Source organism: Perissodus microlepis, chromosome 16, assembly GCF_051167445.1.
Source record: "Perissodus microlepis isolate ML-2025 ecotype Zambia chromosome 16, ASM5116744v1, whole genome shotgun sequence".
In the NCBI taxonomy this organism is placed as follows: Eukaryota; Metazoa; Chordata; class Actinopteri; order Cichliformes; family Cichlidae; genus Perissodus; species Perissodus microlepis.
Genome location: NC_140476.1, coordinates 7,879,522 through 7,894,796, shown reverse-complemented (window position 1 = coordinate 7,894,796; position 15,275 = coordinate 7,879,522). Strand labels below are relative to the sequence as shown.

The following is a 15,275-nucleotide window of genomic DNA, read 5'->3' as shown; positions in this document are numbered from 1 at the left end:
AAAATGATTAATTCCTACTGAGATAATTCATCAGTTTTATCAGGTGCCAGCTTTCAGATGGAGTCATATTGGGCCACTGTGTATTTAAGAAAGCCACAAAGCCCCACAATAATACAAAAATAATGTCTTAAATCATTAATCATTCCTTATCCTCTTTGCTTCCTGAACAGGGATAATTCTGTTCATATGTGATGGTAATTCACCAAACTTCAGCAGACTGCATATAACAGATGAATGCAGCCAGTGTGATGTCACCTATAGGGTTGTGAAGTTATTGTGAAGTTGTGGTCAACCCAGAAAGTCAGCCCATATTAAAGAGGTGGGGTTTGTAGCACCTGACCAATCAGAAAACTGTACAGGTCTATTGGCAGCAGAGCAGCTGGTAAGAGAAAAATAAGGGATTAAACACATAATACAGACTGAATACCTCACAGCAGCAGTGTGTGTGTGTGGTTTAACAGCTTTAAGACTGGAAAGGAGCTGCATTAATAAAGTTTATTTGAAGCCAGGAGGAAAATTAACACTTCTCAGTGTCACAGCTCTATAATTAAGACACAGGAAAATCTGGCAGATTACAATTTTTATACAATTAACATAATATGTAGATGTGTGCAAGACAGTTTTATTCTTCCAGCTGCTGCCCTGAAGGCTTCGCCTGCGATCAGATTTGATATAAAGTCCGCAGGTACAAACAGTTTTCCTGTTTTAGGAGCATATATTAATTCTTAAAGAACAATAAAAATGTTTTAAAGTTGCAGTTAACAGAAGAAAAAAAAGCAAGAATAAAGTTTGACTAAGAATCTGTATTTCTTACTGATGCTCAACAGATAAAGACCAAGACTTTGGACCCTCTTACTATCTGCACGCTGATATCAGAGGGGGTGTCACAAATGCAGACTCTGTTCTCCATGTAAGGATCAGAATATGGGTTTTAAGCTGTCAGTCATGCAGAGCTACTCTAGTAGAGTCCAAGAATAAAAATATTAAGCTGGAATTGAGCGAATGGATCCACCTTAAAGCTGAAATGATGGCACTAGTACACTTGGACATGAAGGAGCAGGTTTAATAGGATGCATCCAGCTTGTTTGTGGCAGCAACACTTATCTGTGAAAGGAGTGTTTAAGCTCAGTTTTATTGACTGAAAGAGCCTGAAGCTGCCATAAAAGTCCACGACTACCACTCCTGCTAGTACTGCTACTACTGTGACTACCACTATTACTGCTACTGCTGTTTTATGACCGAGCCTGCAGGCTGTAAAGTTACTGCTGTTCACATACACAAAAAAGATGTCTGCTCAAACACACACACACACACATATAGAAGTCCAAGGGGAGATGTGTGGGTGGGTGTCACACCTGGTCAGGTAAAATCCACCTGGCTGCTCCCCTCTTCTTCACTTGTCGTTCACCCGGCGGCTGTGAAGCGAGCAAGGTTTTTTTCCCCCCGCTTTCTTCAACCTTTTGACCTCTACACTGATTATGAAACCACATTTACACACATAAACATTTAAAGCATTCCTTAGACACAGTAAATTTCTCACACACACACACACACACACACGCGCGCGCGCGTGCGCATTGACTTCCCACGCACACAGATGCCCAGCCGGCCCTGCCAGAGGCCGGTAAACTGCAGTGTTTTTGTTATTCATGGACTCGGACAGAGCAGCAAACACTAACCAAGGCTGAACTGTTTGGACAGATGTGCTTCAGTCCCTCCAGCAGACACACACACAAACCCTGGGCTACCAGCTGACCCCCACAACCTTCACCTGTGACCCTCAGAGACGGTCTGGCTCTATTTTCAGACCAACATTTGAGCAGTGTGACACATAAAAGTGACATGAGCCTGTTTTCCAGCTCAGGGAAGGTGGACCTTATGCTCTCGTTTTAGCTGATGTAGATTTGTTCATGAAAGTCTGATTTCAAGTCATCAACCTTTGGGAGAGTAAGAGCCAAAGTCCCAGGTGGGCTGTAGGTGGAAGCCTATCCATTCATTTTCTTAACCGTTTAACCCTTGTGTCTACAAGGTTGGCTAAGCTGGTTGAACGTTGGTGTAGTGGCTAAACGTTGGCTGATTGCTGGCTCGGTGTTAGCACAGTGGCCATACTTTGGTTCAGTGTTGCGATTCTGGTACAGTTAATTAATTTTCATGCTAAATACTGTTGGAGTACTATTTCTACTTGCTTATTTCATGGGCTATTTGGGATGTCTGTGGCCTTAAAATGCTGATTACCATATAAACAGCCAAAGCACTGAAGCTTTGAGGCATTCAGGACTGCCCTAAAATTAGAGCTATGAAAGGCCCAGATTTTACTCTGTTTCACAGATCAATAGGCTTTTACTACATTAAAGCTATTACAGCCTTTTCGCTTGGTTCACTGTTGTCAGTTGCCGGTTTCACAAACACCCCACCTGCTGTGAAATTGCCTCAGTTCCCACCTGTTAACATGAGTTTTCAGCCCAGTTTCCTCTTGTTCTCTGTGTCCTCTTCCCTCCCTGCAGGGATCAGATGGGAATGATGCCTCTCCCTGCTCCCAGCTCCTTAACGCTGCCGCTGAGTGATGGGAACAGGCGACGTATGGCTACTTTCTCATGGCTGTGAGGTTTCGGTGCTGCAAGCTCTCACACAGGCCTGCAGAGGTAGAAGCAGACACACATAAATAGAAGCAAAGCAGAGACTATGAGGAGCTGAGAAGGGAGGAAGAAAAGTATAATCTTGATATTGCACTTTTCCTGTGTTTTTTGAGTCAAGGTTACAGAGGCAGGAAGGTGCAGGCGAGGGTGAAACACTAAGATAAAATGCTTTGCCATCACTAAAATATGTTATTTCACAACATAATACAATGAAGACTCTTAATTTACTTCAGAATCTGGGTCAGATATTTTTTTGTGGCGGGAGGAGGAAAACAGTTGATGATCAGAGAATAAATTTCATTTTCAGCAGGAAGGGAACAAATTTTTGCAAGAGCAGATGATAATAATAGCTACAGTAATGGTCAGCAGTAGTGACAGAGTGGGGTGGTGGAGAGGCAAAACATGAAGGTAGAGCTTGTTTGGCATCAACACTGATCCATAGGAATTAAAAACGTGACTCCTGGGTCTGAAGGTGTGCTTGGTGAGTTTATTAAATACCTGCAGCTTCATGCGATCCACATGTGCATCTCTGAAGTGGGAGGCACAGCCGTGCTTTGTGACTTCACAGAGAGAGGATCGTCAGGACCTAACCGCCTACACCTGAGAAAGGTGTCCCGTCTCACACACAGTCACACCTTTAACGATCTGTCATTTGTTAGAGAGCCGTTGTCCTCGTGTTTTGAAGATCCGTCACAGCTGTTAGTAAAGTAAACTGGTTATTATTATTCTTTCACTTTTTCCTGTTTAACTTCATATAGGGACACTTGATAAGCAAATAAATATTGTGGTTACCGTGTTTTTACCCAGCTCAAGACACACTCTCACCCTCGAGTGGATGTTGGAGGACAGCTTTGTTTGTGCAAAACAGATTAAAATCCTTTTTTTCCATCAGATGTTGAGAAAGTCGTGCTTGCCTTTGCAGCTTTGTTACTGGACAAGTGTAACACACTGAACGCCGGACTTAGCAAATCATCTTTTGCTCTTTTGGTCCATAACGCTGTGGTCACGCTGCAGACAAAAGATCACATTACTCCAAGGTTTGCACTTGTGCAGGATCCCTGTGCATTAGAGTCGAGTGTAAAATGGTCGTGCACCTGCATATGCGATAGAAGTGCTGTGCTCGTACACTCCTGCAAGATCCTAAAAGTCTGCATCCCAGTAAAGAGTCTGAGTTCCCAGTGTTTTAGGGAGCAGATAATAACTTTTTTGTAGATGTACAGTTGCACCTCTAGACTAAAGGTCCAGGTGAAGGTATAGATAGGATTTAAATGAAGAGCTCAAGCAGGCGAAATATTAAAAATCAAGCCTTTTAATTCAGCTGACAGCAAAGTTCAAACAGATAAACTGAAAAACAAGCCGAGGGAGCTCATCAAAACACTTTAACAAAGACACAGGTAGGGAACAAGGTACAATTAAAAGCAAAGAAGAGGTGAAGACATTCAGAGAGTAGGGAAAAACAGGAAGTAAAACTGGCCCTCCCTGAGCCTGTTTATGCTCAAGGGTTCTTCTTGTTAAAAGGGAGTTTTTCCTTCCCACTGTTACCAAGTATTTGCTCAAAGGGCCCGTCTGATTGTTGGGATTTTCTCTCTATTGTAGGTATAAAATTGAACTAAATTAGTGCGTCGCCTGCTAGAATAAGTTTGAGGCCCACAGAGCTGGAGTAACACACCTTCAGCGTACACACACACACACTCGCACACAGACCTCACTTTCAGGCCCACTTAGTGCTCCAATGGGCACATCCTTCTCACTCTCTCGGCCTCGGCACACACCGCTAACACGGACCCTCGAGTGGACAGCTCTGTTTGTGCACACCAAAAACAAAGTCCTATCTCGCTCTCTCTCTTTGTTAGACTCAGGGTGAGAGTTCATTTGCTGAAGAAAAGCGGGGTCAGATGCATCGATTTGGCCTTGTGACCGAGCGGGGAGGAGGAGGAGGAGGGTCTGCAGGCCTGACCTCTTCGTCACTGTTGCAGTTTTTGCTCTGAGGCTGAGGTGTTTACTCAAGCAGTGGGGGAACACGAGGGTATCAACTTACCCCTCTGCTCAACTGGGAGCTAACCAGGCTTCCTATTCAGGCCGCACTGTCAGTCAATATCTTCCTCTATTCATACAAAGGTCAGCGGGCAGATCCCGGGGCAGCGGGGCCGGCCGGCGCTGAGGCCCGCGCTCTGTTTGTGTGGTAACCCCACTGCTCTCAGATAGAGTCCACCGAGAGGGGCTTTAAGTCCTTTTTAATCATTTCTTTCTGATTTATTATAACCTGGGTCGTAACTCGATGGAGCCGGGCCCTCCTCCTCCTCCGGAGATCTGAGAAGGTGTTGACACGTCGAAAAAGAAAGAAGAAAATGAATCATTGCTGAGTCTGAGTTTCTCTGAATGTTGTGCGATTGTTGTCGAACACATGGTAAAGGACACGCACAGTCGGCTGCGCTTTGATGTGGAGCACATGCGTTTTACATTTAATCTGATTGCAGTGTCACTCTGTGTGTGTGTGTGTGTGTGTGTGTGTGTGTGTGTGTGTGTGAGAATCAAAGGGAGACGAGGCTTAGCCCGGGACACGGTGGGTGACCCTGACAGTGTGAAACGCAACCTGACAGGACAACAGGGAGGGTATATTACCACAAAGTCTCCACAGCATGTGTGTTTCACTATGTTTTTTTGTTTCACTCTGTGTGTGTGTGTGTGTGTGTGTGTGTGTGTGTGTGTGTGTGTGTGTGTGTGTGTGTGCGTGCGTGTCTGGTCACTGCAGGACATAGCTCGCCCACATCTGAGTGGCAACACAAACAATGTTAGCAGGTAACAACACATCTGCAAATCAAAGATCTCATAACGGGACTTCAGAGTGGGAAAGTTAGAGCAGAGGACTTCTCATCAACATACACACACACACCCACACACAACTGGGAATTCGCTGGTAAAGGCTGCCCTCCAGTGGAGAAACAGGTGCACTATCTTGTCAACTATTCAGTTTTTAAAGTCCTGCAAACTAAATCTTTATTTCTAAATATTTTTATGGAAGATTCTCTTTCAAAAATTATTCATTTAACTTTTATAAACACTCATAAGAGTCATACACATCCTTGGTTAACATAGGATGGACGGTGGATCAAACAAATTGAGCCGTTCTACATAAAATGAGACAAATCTGAGAAGAGCTTTAAAAAAAAGTTAATTAATGAAACCAGGCAAAACTGTACCTTCATACTGAGTGCGTGAATATATTTGAAGTACATATCAGTGGGCTGAAATGCAATTTTTCTGGCATTTCTGATTCCTCGTAACCTCGTAATAGGAGCTAGCCAGATTTTCAGGGTTGAAAAACACATTTAAGCCGTGTGGGATGGATGGCTACTCCGAACAAGTCAGTTCATATGAGACGGCTCCTTCACAGGATCAAACTTTTAATACCGGCTTCATCTTCTGGCTGTGGCTTCCTCTGGGTTAAAATTATTTTCTGATGAGTCCTGAAGTAGTTTTTTTAAATCCTCGAAGGACGTTGATCTCGGACGGTTTCAGGATCAGTCTGTTCAACTTGGGATGATTTTCTTTTGTCTCTTTTACTTATTTTACTAAACTTTAGATCAGCTTCTGTGATGCTTTTGTTTAGATATTGACTTTTTGGTTCCATTTATGAAACAAAACAAATCAGATTATGAATAAAACTGTAACTATATCTATCCACAGCAACGAAACACAGACATATAAGAAATCAATGGATAACTTCCACCCGCAGCCTTGTTGATTATTTGATAATTTACGTAAGATTCAGCTGGTCACTCTTTGCCACAACATTCGAGCGGTAAATGAGTTTTTCTCGTCCTTAGAAGGAGATGATCTTCATCTTCTTCATTTTTTCTTTCTGATTTGTACATTTACTCTGGAATGAAATTTGAATGTTTTCTACCCTTTATCTATAATTTTTTATTATCTTTCTTGGGCTTTTTTGTCGCTCCGTGATCTTGTCCTCCTCTCCCTGAGGGGTTTCCATCTGCCATCAAGACCTGGACTTGGTTCAGTGCTGTGTAAGAGCTCCAAAGTGCAATCAGTGTCTTTGCTGTAAATCAGAAACACTCCTGGTCCTCGTCTGATTGGATCCCAATCATCTTGAAGCACAAACGAAAGAGAATAAACACATTTTATGAATAAAAATGTTCAGAGTCACGATATGTGGACGAGAACAGGATGGCTTTTATGTGGATGTTTTCTGATCTTACTGACTAATGCACATGTTTCACCAGCACTGCAACATGTGGAGGTAACGCTGGGGATATTTTGGTAAAACCACCCAAAATCATACCCCTAATGACATCATGATTTCTCTAAATTGCTGCAAGACGTTTTCCTGACTTTCTTTGGAGAAGTATTTTATGTTGGAGCAGCTCTGAGAACTGAGTGCATAAAATATAAGATTTCTTTATGCCTCAGGATAATTTGAGCACTTGTTATCGGCTGCTGTAGTTCGCTAAGGTGAAGCTAATCGATACATTTTCACAGCCGGAGTTCACAACTACAGGCATCTCATTGTAGTTTCTAAGGAAAGGTAAAGGTAAAAAAGAACTCAAGAAGAATGGAAAGAAAACCCTGATTATCAGACAGTCTGTGGAAACTGGGAACTATGAGGATGTGGATACATTTCAACAGAAGCAAAACCGTAAAAGAAAATCTGGACATATGTGAAATGTTAGTTTGTGCCATTGGCTATCGAGTAGAAAAAAATCCAAAAAGGAAAATTTTCTGTTAAAAAAAACCTCTGTGATAAATTACTGACAGACAGTCTGATTACAGCTAGCACAACATAGAGTACAAAATCAGTTTCTTAGCAGCAGGTTAGAGCTGAGCATAAAAAAACATGTTAATTTCACTGAATTTAGCTTTATGGCTGCTGCCATGTTATCATTGTTGTTTTTGGTCAATAATAATTATCTGTTTATTAATTATCTGTAGCTTGTGGGGATAGGTTAATTGGATAATCCAAATTGCCACTAGGTGTGAATGTGTGAATGAATGTGAGTGCGAATGGTTGTCTGTCCCTGTGTGTTGGCCCTGCGACAGACTGGCGACCTGTCCAGGGTGTACCCCGCCTCTTGCCCTATGACAGCTGGGATAGGCTCCAGCGCCCCCCGCGACCCTGAAAAGGATAAGCGGAAGTGAATGGATGGAATGGATGGATAATTATCTGTATTTAGCAATCAATAGCAACAAAATGCTACCATTGAGGCTTCTGAATGTGGAGTCCAGAAACCCGTGCATGACATCACAGCTGCTGTGGCTGCTGAAGTTTTGGGTGATTGAGGATTCGAGCTGCTGGGCCTACTGAGTCATTTTATGAAGCTTAAAAATGTTTTCAGTTGGTGAACAGTCTGGACCGCAGGCAGGCCATTTCAGCTCCTGGACTCATATTGTGAAGCCATGCTGCTGGAATAGATGCAGTATGTGGTTTAGCATTGTCTTGCTGAAATATGCAAGACCTTCCCTGAAAACATGTCTTCTCGATGGGACGTGTCTTTCAGCACTGATGGTCTTTTTCCAGATGTGCAACCTACCAACTCCACAGGTACTGATGCAATCCATTACTATCAGAGAGGCAGGGTCCAGAGGACGTGTTGTCCACGTTCAGAGCATTTCAGACTTTGTAGACACAGTTTTCTTTTTGTAGCTTGATGAACCTCTGCCCATTTAAGCCCACACCGAGTAGCAGACCTTCAGACTGGTCTCCTCAGCACCGTGACAGATAAAAACTATCAAAGACTCTTCTCTCTGATTTAAACTCATCATCAGTGTCCTGGTCGCTGTGCAAAGCTTCTTCTACTGTGTTGCCTTTTGCTGAATCTGTTCAGGGTGACGTTTGTCCTGAGTTTGTCCAACACCTCCATCCCTCAGTGTCTGTCACAGAGGATCCCCGTTGGGTCGTTTAGCCCTCTTGTATCTTTGGCGTTCCCGGCTCCGTTTGTGGACCGACGGGAACAGCTGCTGCTGGCTCTGATCAAAGCAGACTGGGGCCTGAGCACCGTCAGTCCCTGTGTTCAGCAGGGCCATTCTGTTTGGGATTATCACACCTGTGGTTCAGGGATTAATCCCAGCAGAGACATGGGAACCAGGAACAAGAGGCTCCCGAGAATGGCTGCACTACTTGAGTGCATGCTGGGAGCTTGGCCCCATAAATTGACTTTTTCATTTAATGATCAGTTGATTGTTGTAAATTAGTTTGGATCTAACTGCTAAAGAACATTTTCAGGGAAACTGCAGAAACATGCAAGTCTGAAACTGAATAAAGTGTTTGTCATAGCCTGTATTTAAAAGATGTAGCCTGTGTGACATCACCGAATGGTTTGTGAGGTTGTGCGTTTGAAGGCTGAGCGTTTTGGCTCTCAGCTTTTTGAAACCAGAGGTCTGCAGCGTCTATGGGTCTGAAAAGTGAAACCAATGCTTTAGACTTGCAGTGTTTCCAGTGACCAGCAGTGGGCGTTTCTGTCTGATTCTATGGGAGTGTGAAAAAATGTACCTCCTTCTCACCCAGCTTATAACCTCAGTTATTTCCTGCTCAGTCATTAATTTTAAGTCTTAATGAATGCCATACAATTTTTATTTTATAAATTCTGATCATATTAGAGGGGAAAGGAGGAGAAACCAGAGCAAACTAGTGCATGCTAGTTGGTTAACAGCAACTGAAGTTTCAAAATAAATGCCAGGGGATTGTTCGCTACTGAAGTATTCATGTTGTTGTTCCAGACAGATGAAAAAAACAAAATAAAACTGAAAGAATGCCAAAGAAACTCTACATATATGTAACAAATGTCCATAAAAAGTAAATATAAGCCAGCTTGAATTAATTCAGTGATGCACAGATGCGTTTCAATTTTAAAGAATGACACAGAAAACACTCAGACCTACTTTAAAACAATCATTCGTGTCTAAAATGAACTGCATTGAACATATTTCAGCTGTCGTGATTCTTCAGCATGTCGCCCTCCACTCACTGTGGAGACGAAATAATGATCTAAATGAATGGAAATGTTATTGACTGAACACATGAGGTCTTTACTAGTTTGGTATTTGCTAAAGTCTGACCTCCGACCTTTGAGCGTGATTCCAGCGGCGTCATGTGTCCACACACAATCAGGCCGAGCGGAAAATCCTCTCCTTGTTTGCTTAGCTTGTTCGACTGTTTCCCGCTCTGTTCCCTGTGAGCCCGTCTGTCCAACAGCTTAAAGTCCTGGCTGGCTTCACCCTCCACCCCCCACCCAGAAGGTCGGGTGTCTGAACCCATCACACACACACACACGTATGCAAAAACACACCAAATACCACTAATGCCACTTGTGCAGCAGCACCTTTTCTCTCACATTGTTTGACAAACATGGGCTTAACCCTGCAGGACCCTTAGAGACACACACTTCATTAAAGCAGCCACAAAGGCGGCATCTTAAAAACACTCTTCATTTTCCCAATTTACCTCGCAGCTGCAGACGAGGGACAAATTAAAGGAAAAACTTGAACTTTTAACCCTACAGTGAGGAGATTCAGTGTCTCTTGCAGGGTTTGGGTCCCACATTTGTGTCCTAAGTGGTGTCATCTTCAGCAGATCAACCAAAATGAGCTGAAAATATGATTGATTAATTTGATTTTCCTGTCGTGTCATGACTAAATCAATATGCCCAGCTCAAACAGGCTCATAAATACCAATAAAAAAAAAGTTGATCCGAGGAGAACTATAACCAACAATTACTGAAGAAATAATCCAATAAACCAGTTTCTTTAACTCACAAGTGACCGAGCTACTTTATTTTAATGGCTGTTTGGGTTTCTCACACCTGTACCTTGTCCTTTATTTGTGATGCTTACTCTAAAATATTCTAATGCAAAATTAATCACAGTTTTCAATCATGTAAAATAAGCTAAAACCACCCACAAATTGTGCTTTCTGTAATCCAGTACGCTTGTATTATTTTAACATCAAAACACTGATGAACCAGTAACTCCATAATACTTTGATCAACAACAAATTACTTCCATGCTTCAGTTTCAAGCAAAATGTGAACAAACATCTGGTTTACAGATGTGGAAGTCTTCAAGATTTTTGTGCAAAAAGATGAAAAAAATATTTAGATTCATGAAATATCTGAAAATTGTGCTAAAAGAGAAGTTTATTTATGTAATAACTACAGAGAAATTACAATAACATCAGAAGACTACAATATTAAAAAGAGAGAGAGATATTTCACACAGCTCTGCATTATCCGCACCATTAGCCTCAATCAGTTTAATCAGGTCCTGTAAAATCTATGAAAAGATGCAGAAGGTTGGTTGATAAATTCATGGTGGGTTATTAATCATGTTCATGAATAATAACATCCACAAACAGCAAAAAACATGGACATATCTTCAAGATCAGTAAACTGAAGCCAGTGTGGACGTGACTTAAACCTGCTTTCTCTCCACCAGATGCCGATAAGCTTTGGTCATCTTGACCTCTGTAATCTCTTTCCTTCTGATTTCATGGACTCAGTCGCTTATTTTGGTTCACACTGAAAAAAAAATAGAGTGTTTTGTATTTTGGTCACACAACTGATGACTGAGGGATGCTTTCTGTACAGCCTGCAGGGCGGAGTCTAAAGGGGGGGGGGGGGGGGGGATGGGTGGTCCTTCACCACATTTCCCTTGAAGTCTGAATAAAACATTTTTCAGCTTATAATATAAAACATAAATATACTAAAAAACATTTATTATTGTAAATGAAGCCACCCAGCAGCATAAAAAGTAAGGATGTAAAGGTGCTTTGTTGTTTGCAGTCCAGCGCTCTCCTCTGCCATTATTATGGGTTGCAGGGGAAGACCATTATGTTTACATCTTGTCACGCAGTTATGAGCCAATCACAAGAAGGCTGGTGAGTGTAGTTCATTATTCCATCAGCATAATCTGAATGGATTTCCAAAACTTTACAGGAACCACCAGAGAATGTCAGGAAGAACTAAAAAACCTTTGAACTTTAATGGCAAAACTGTAAAATAAGAAACAGAAGCATAAGTAAAATAACATTTTATTCATATAGATAAATATAACAAAGTGCTTCACAATCATAGTGCTAAAAAAACAAACAAGTTTAAAAGGAGTTTTCAGCTGCTTTTCAAAACAGATCACTCCCAGCACCCTCCCCCATCACCAGTCCTTCACTACATCCATGAATCTCTGAGGTCTTCCTCTGTTTCTTTTCTTCACGTCTCGTCTGCTCTGTCAATTTGGAAGGTTGAGCCCAAACATTTAAACTCATCCACCTTCACAATCTCTACTCCTTTCATCTTCTGCCCGCACTCCCTTCACTGAACACAAAACTAGCAGGACTATTATTATCCACCTCGAGGTTTTTAACCCACATGTGTGCGCAATTGTTTCTTTTATTAAATCCTGAAGTAACTACAGACACGAAATGGATGAAACCACACAGGGAACCTGATCCTAGATGTGATCTTTTGGTTTCATTTTTCTGATTCATGAAACTCAGTCTGTGTTTTCCTATCCAGGCCAGACTGAAACTGGATAAGCAGCATTTTCAAAAGTCTCTGATTTAGGCTTGCAATAAGACTGGAGTAGTGTGGCATAAATACACTTATAAATACATCAAAAGTCACACAAACTTTGGTGTACTTTGAATATCCTAGACCAGCTGAAGTCGTCCACCACCAAAACCAGGCCCTGAGAAAGGATCAGAAAAAAAATTAACAGATTTTTCTATCTTCAGGTGGACAAAATACACAGATTAATCTATTTCTAATACCTGTATTCAAAATGTAAAGGCACTAAGATGTTGCTGTGTCACATACACAAGAGACAGAAACACATACACGTCCTTTAAACATATATAAACCTGAAAAAAGCTTTTTCTGTCGATCAAACTCACATCATGTGTGAACTACAGCTGCTGCAGAGCTGTTAGAAGAACTGCAGCAGCCACTATGAGACCTGCAGTCCGGCCAGGTAAACTCCACACTGCTGCACCTGGAGAAGTAGAAAGACACAGTCTGTATCCACAAAGCTCTTCCTGTTTCCTGTTTTCTGACTCAACATGTTGAAAACAGGGCATTATGAACTTTTAACCTACCTTTGCTTAAAGTATAAGTGGCGTTCAGCGTCGTATTTGAAGTGGGGTTGTGGCACAGACAGGTAATGGCTCGGTAATGACCTGCAGGGATGTGGAGAGTGCTGCTGGAGGTGTACAGATAGTTTTCAGGATCCTGCTCTGTCTTAGTGTGGACATGCTTCGAGTCAACTAAGGATTCAGAGTGGTTGTAGTGGATAGTCCAGCGTATCTCAGGAGCTGGAAATACACCATGCAGCGTGCACACTGAAGTCATTGTTTTAGTGTTTACAGCCAGCTTGAGGTGCTTGTAAGGCACTGAGGAGAGAGGGGAAGAATGTTAAAGTCAATTTAAAAAAGTCCCTTTCATCTTTAAGAATGCTTGTTCGTTTTCGAGTGAGATTAATCAAACTGATACCATCCTTCTACCTACTGAGGTTTTGCACACACATGATGACATTAACTTGTCTGACGTCGAGACTGGTCATGAGGGGAAATGAATAATTCCTGACTGGTTGGTGGTAGTTGCTGGGAAAATGACTGCTAAAGTCATACAGGCCTACCGACCAATCAGTGACCTGAATTTTTCCCTAGCAACCCATCTGTTGCTAGAGAAAAGCGTTTATTCCCCAACCGGCTCCCAAAACCCTCTGTGATCAACTATAGTTTGCATGGTCATGGCTAATAATATCCATCCACTAATACCTTTAAATCAATAGAAGTAATTTCTTCTGATCCTTAAAGCTAACCATAAACCCAGTTTTATCCAAAGCTAACAGCTAGCCTGTTGTATTCCACAGCTAATAACATATTTCAAAATCAGCTAAATCTCTAATAGTTTTTCTTTATTTTATATCTTATATCTTTAGCTAGCAGGTAGTTAGCCAAATGTAAAAAAAAAAAAAAAAAAAAAATTGTTTGAAGGTTTATGTTAAGCTAAATTAACTTTAGAGAATCCCAACTGTAAGGTCACTTTTACTTCATGACCAGGGCTGGGTCAGATAACTCTTACATGTAGTGAGTTAAAATAAATTACATGGGAAGTTGTGTCTTTAGTTATGCAATCCGTTATGATTTAAAATCATGTGCTCTAACTAAAGTGAAATTCACAAAAAGAAAAGAGTTCACATATCTTCTCTTTTCTCTTTAATCCCAAACCACTTCTGCATATTTAGTGTGAACTTTGAGTGTTAACTCACAAAAGCCTTTTTCAGAAATTTTGCTGGTATACTCCTTCATAGAACATAAACATCAGCAAAGCCAACTTCCTCTCTTACCTGTTACATACAAATTTACATGGCAAACTTTTGAGGTCTGCATCACTGTCTCCGAACCATTAAAAACTGCAGCGTAAGCTTCAAATATCCTCCCATTATCTCCAAGAGTCAAATTCTTGACTAGGACTGAAATATTTCCTTTCGTCATGTCCTGGGTGAAGGCGGCGGTCCTGTTTAGATAAGGGTCTTTTACATGCTTGAACATTGTCTTTCCTTTATTGAAAGAGTACAAAACAGCCTTCCTTTCATCCTGCCAGTAAAAGCGAAGATTTTTCAAGTCTGTTTTAACTGGCACGCTACATCCCAGGAGTGCTGAGTCCATGATGGTTGAGTTGACATTGTACACAAATATGGCTTCAGACACTAAAATGTAAAAAAAAAAAAAAAGTACAGCAGTTAATGAGTCTCAAACACCGGTATTGGACTTTTCGATGATGCAACAAATAGCCATTTTTAAAATGAGTTTCAAACCCAATCCCACAGAAACCAATCGACTTTGTTTCTTTAATGTAAACACACAGGCTTTGCATAAAAATATATAAAGCTTACCAAATAGGAGAGCTGAAAAAAGTCCAAGCAGAACAGCCATTTTTGTGAGGATGTTTCCTATAAACCGAGATGACAACACTGATTTTAGACACATGGTGCCCAGGCATGGTGCATCTTCCGCTTCCTCTTATGAGATGCGGTAGACGTCATCGGGACTTCCCCTAAATTCGCTTTGATGACCATTTTAAAGTAATGACGCATGTCTCTAACAGTTCTTTGCTATTTCTGATTCACAGGAACATGGCTGACTTATTAATAGTTACGCAGGTTTTGCAATGCGTATTATGTGTAATGGAGTATGTGACATTTGTAAGGTCAAAGGTCAAATGGTCACAAAGACGATTAAATGGAGGTGTGAGGTTAGACAAAGACGTTTGGCACGTCTTCATAAACTGCACAACTTTGCACGATTTCCCGTCATTTCTTTCATCCTTTGCACATTTTGGTGTTATCACGAGGTGCTTCATCGCGTCTTCCACCCACCCTGTGATCACTGATCTTCGTTCTGTATAGTTTTTGTTGGGATAGATGACTGACAAGCAGTTTCGTGGCCAGACGAAGCCTATTACCTTATTACCTCAGCCCAGGCATAACAGCATCATTTCATAAATATTTCCAATACAAACAAAGGCAGTAGAATTTTAAAGACATAATTTTAAAGATAATAGACATTTTATGAAAGTTTGACCCTGGTTGACCTTCAGAGGAAGATACTTAGAATCCCCGTATATCATCCCC

General features: G+C 41.5%; 1 protein-coding gene across 1 annotated transcript; it reads right to left on the bottom strand.

The window, feature by feature from the left end:
- Positions 1-11,710: 11,710 nt before the first annotated feature.
- On the bottom strand, positions 11,711-14,602 carry LOC146370373 (selection and upkeep of intraepithelial T-cells protein 2-like). Its single transcript, XM_084908602.1, has 5 exons — positions 14,538-14,602; positions 13,989-14,351; positions 12,736-13,029; positions 12,535-12,632; positions 11,711-12,329 (listed from the first exon to the last, which is right to left on the bottom strand). Exons 1-4 carry the CDS (start codon positions 14,575-14,577, stop codon positions 12,547-12,549), a joined length of 783 nt encoding a protein of 260 aa, XP_084764728.1. The 5' UTR covers positions 14,578-14,602; the 3' UTR covers positions 11,711-12,329; positions 12,535-12,546.
- Positions 14,603-15,275: the final 673 nt, after the last annotated feature.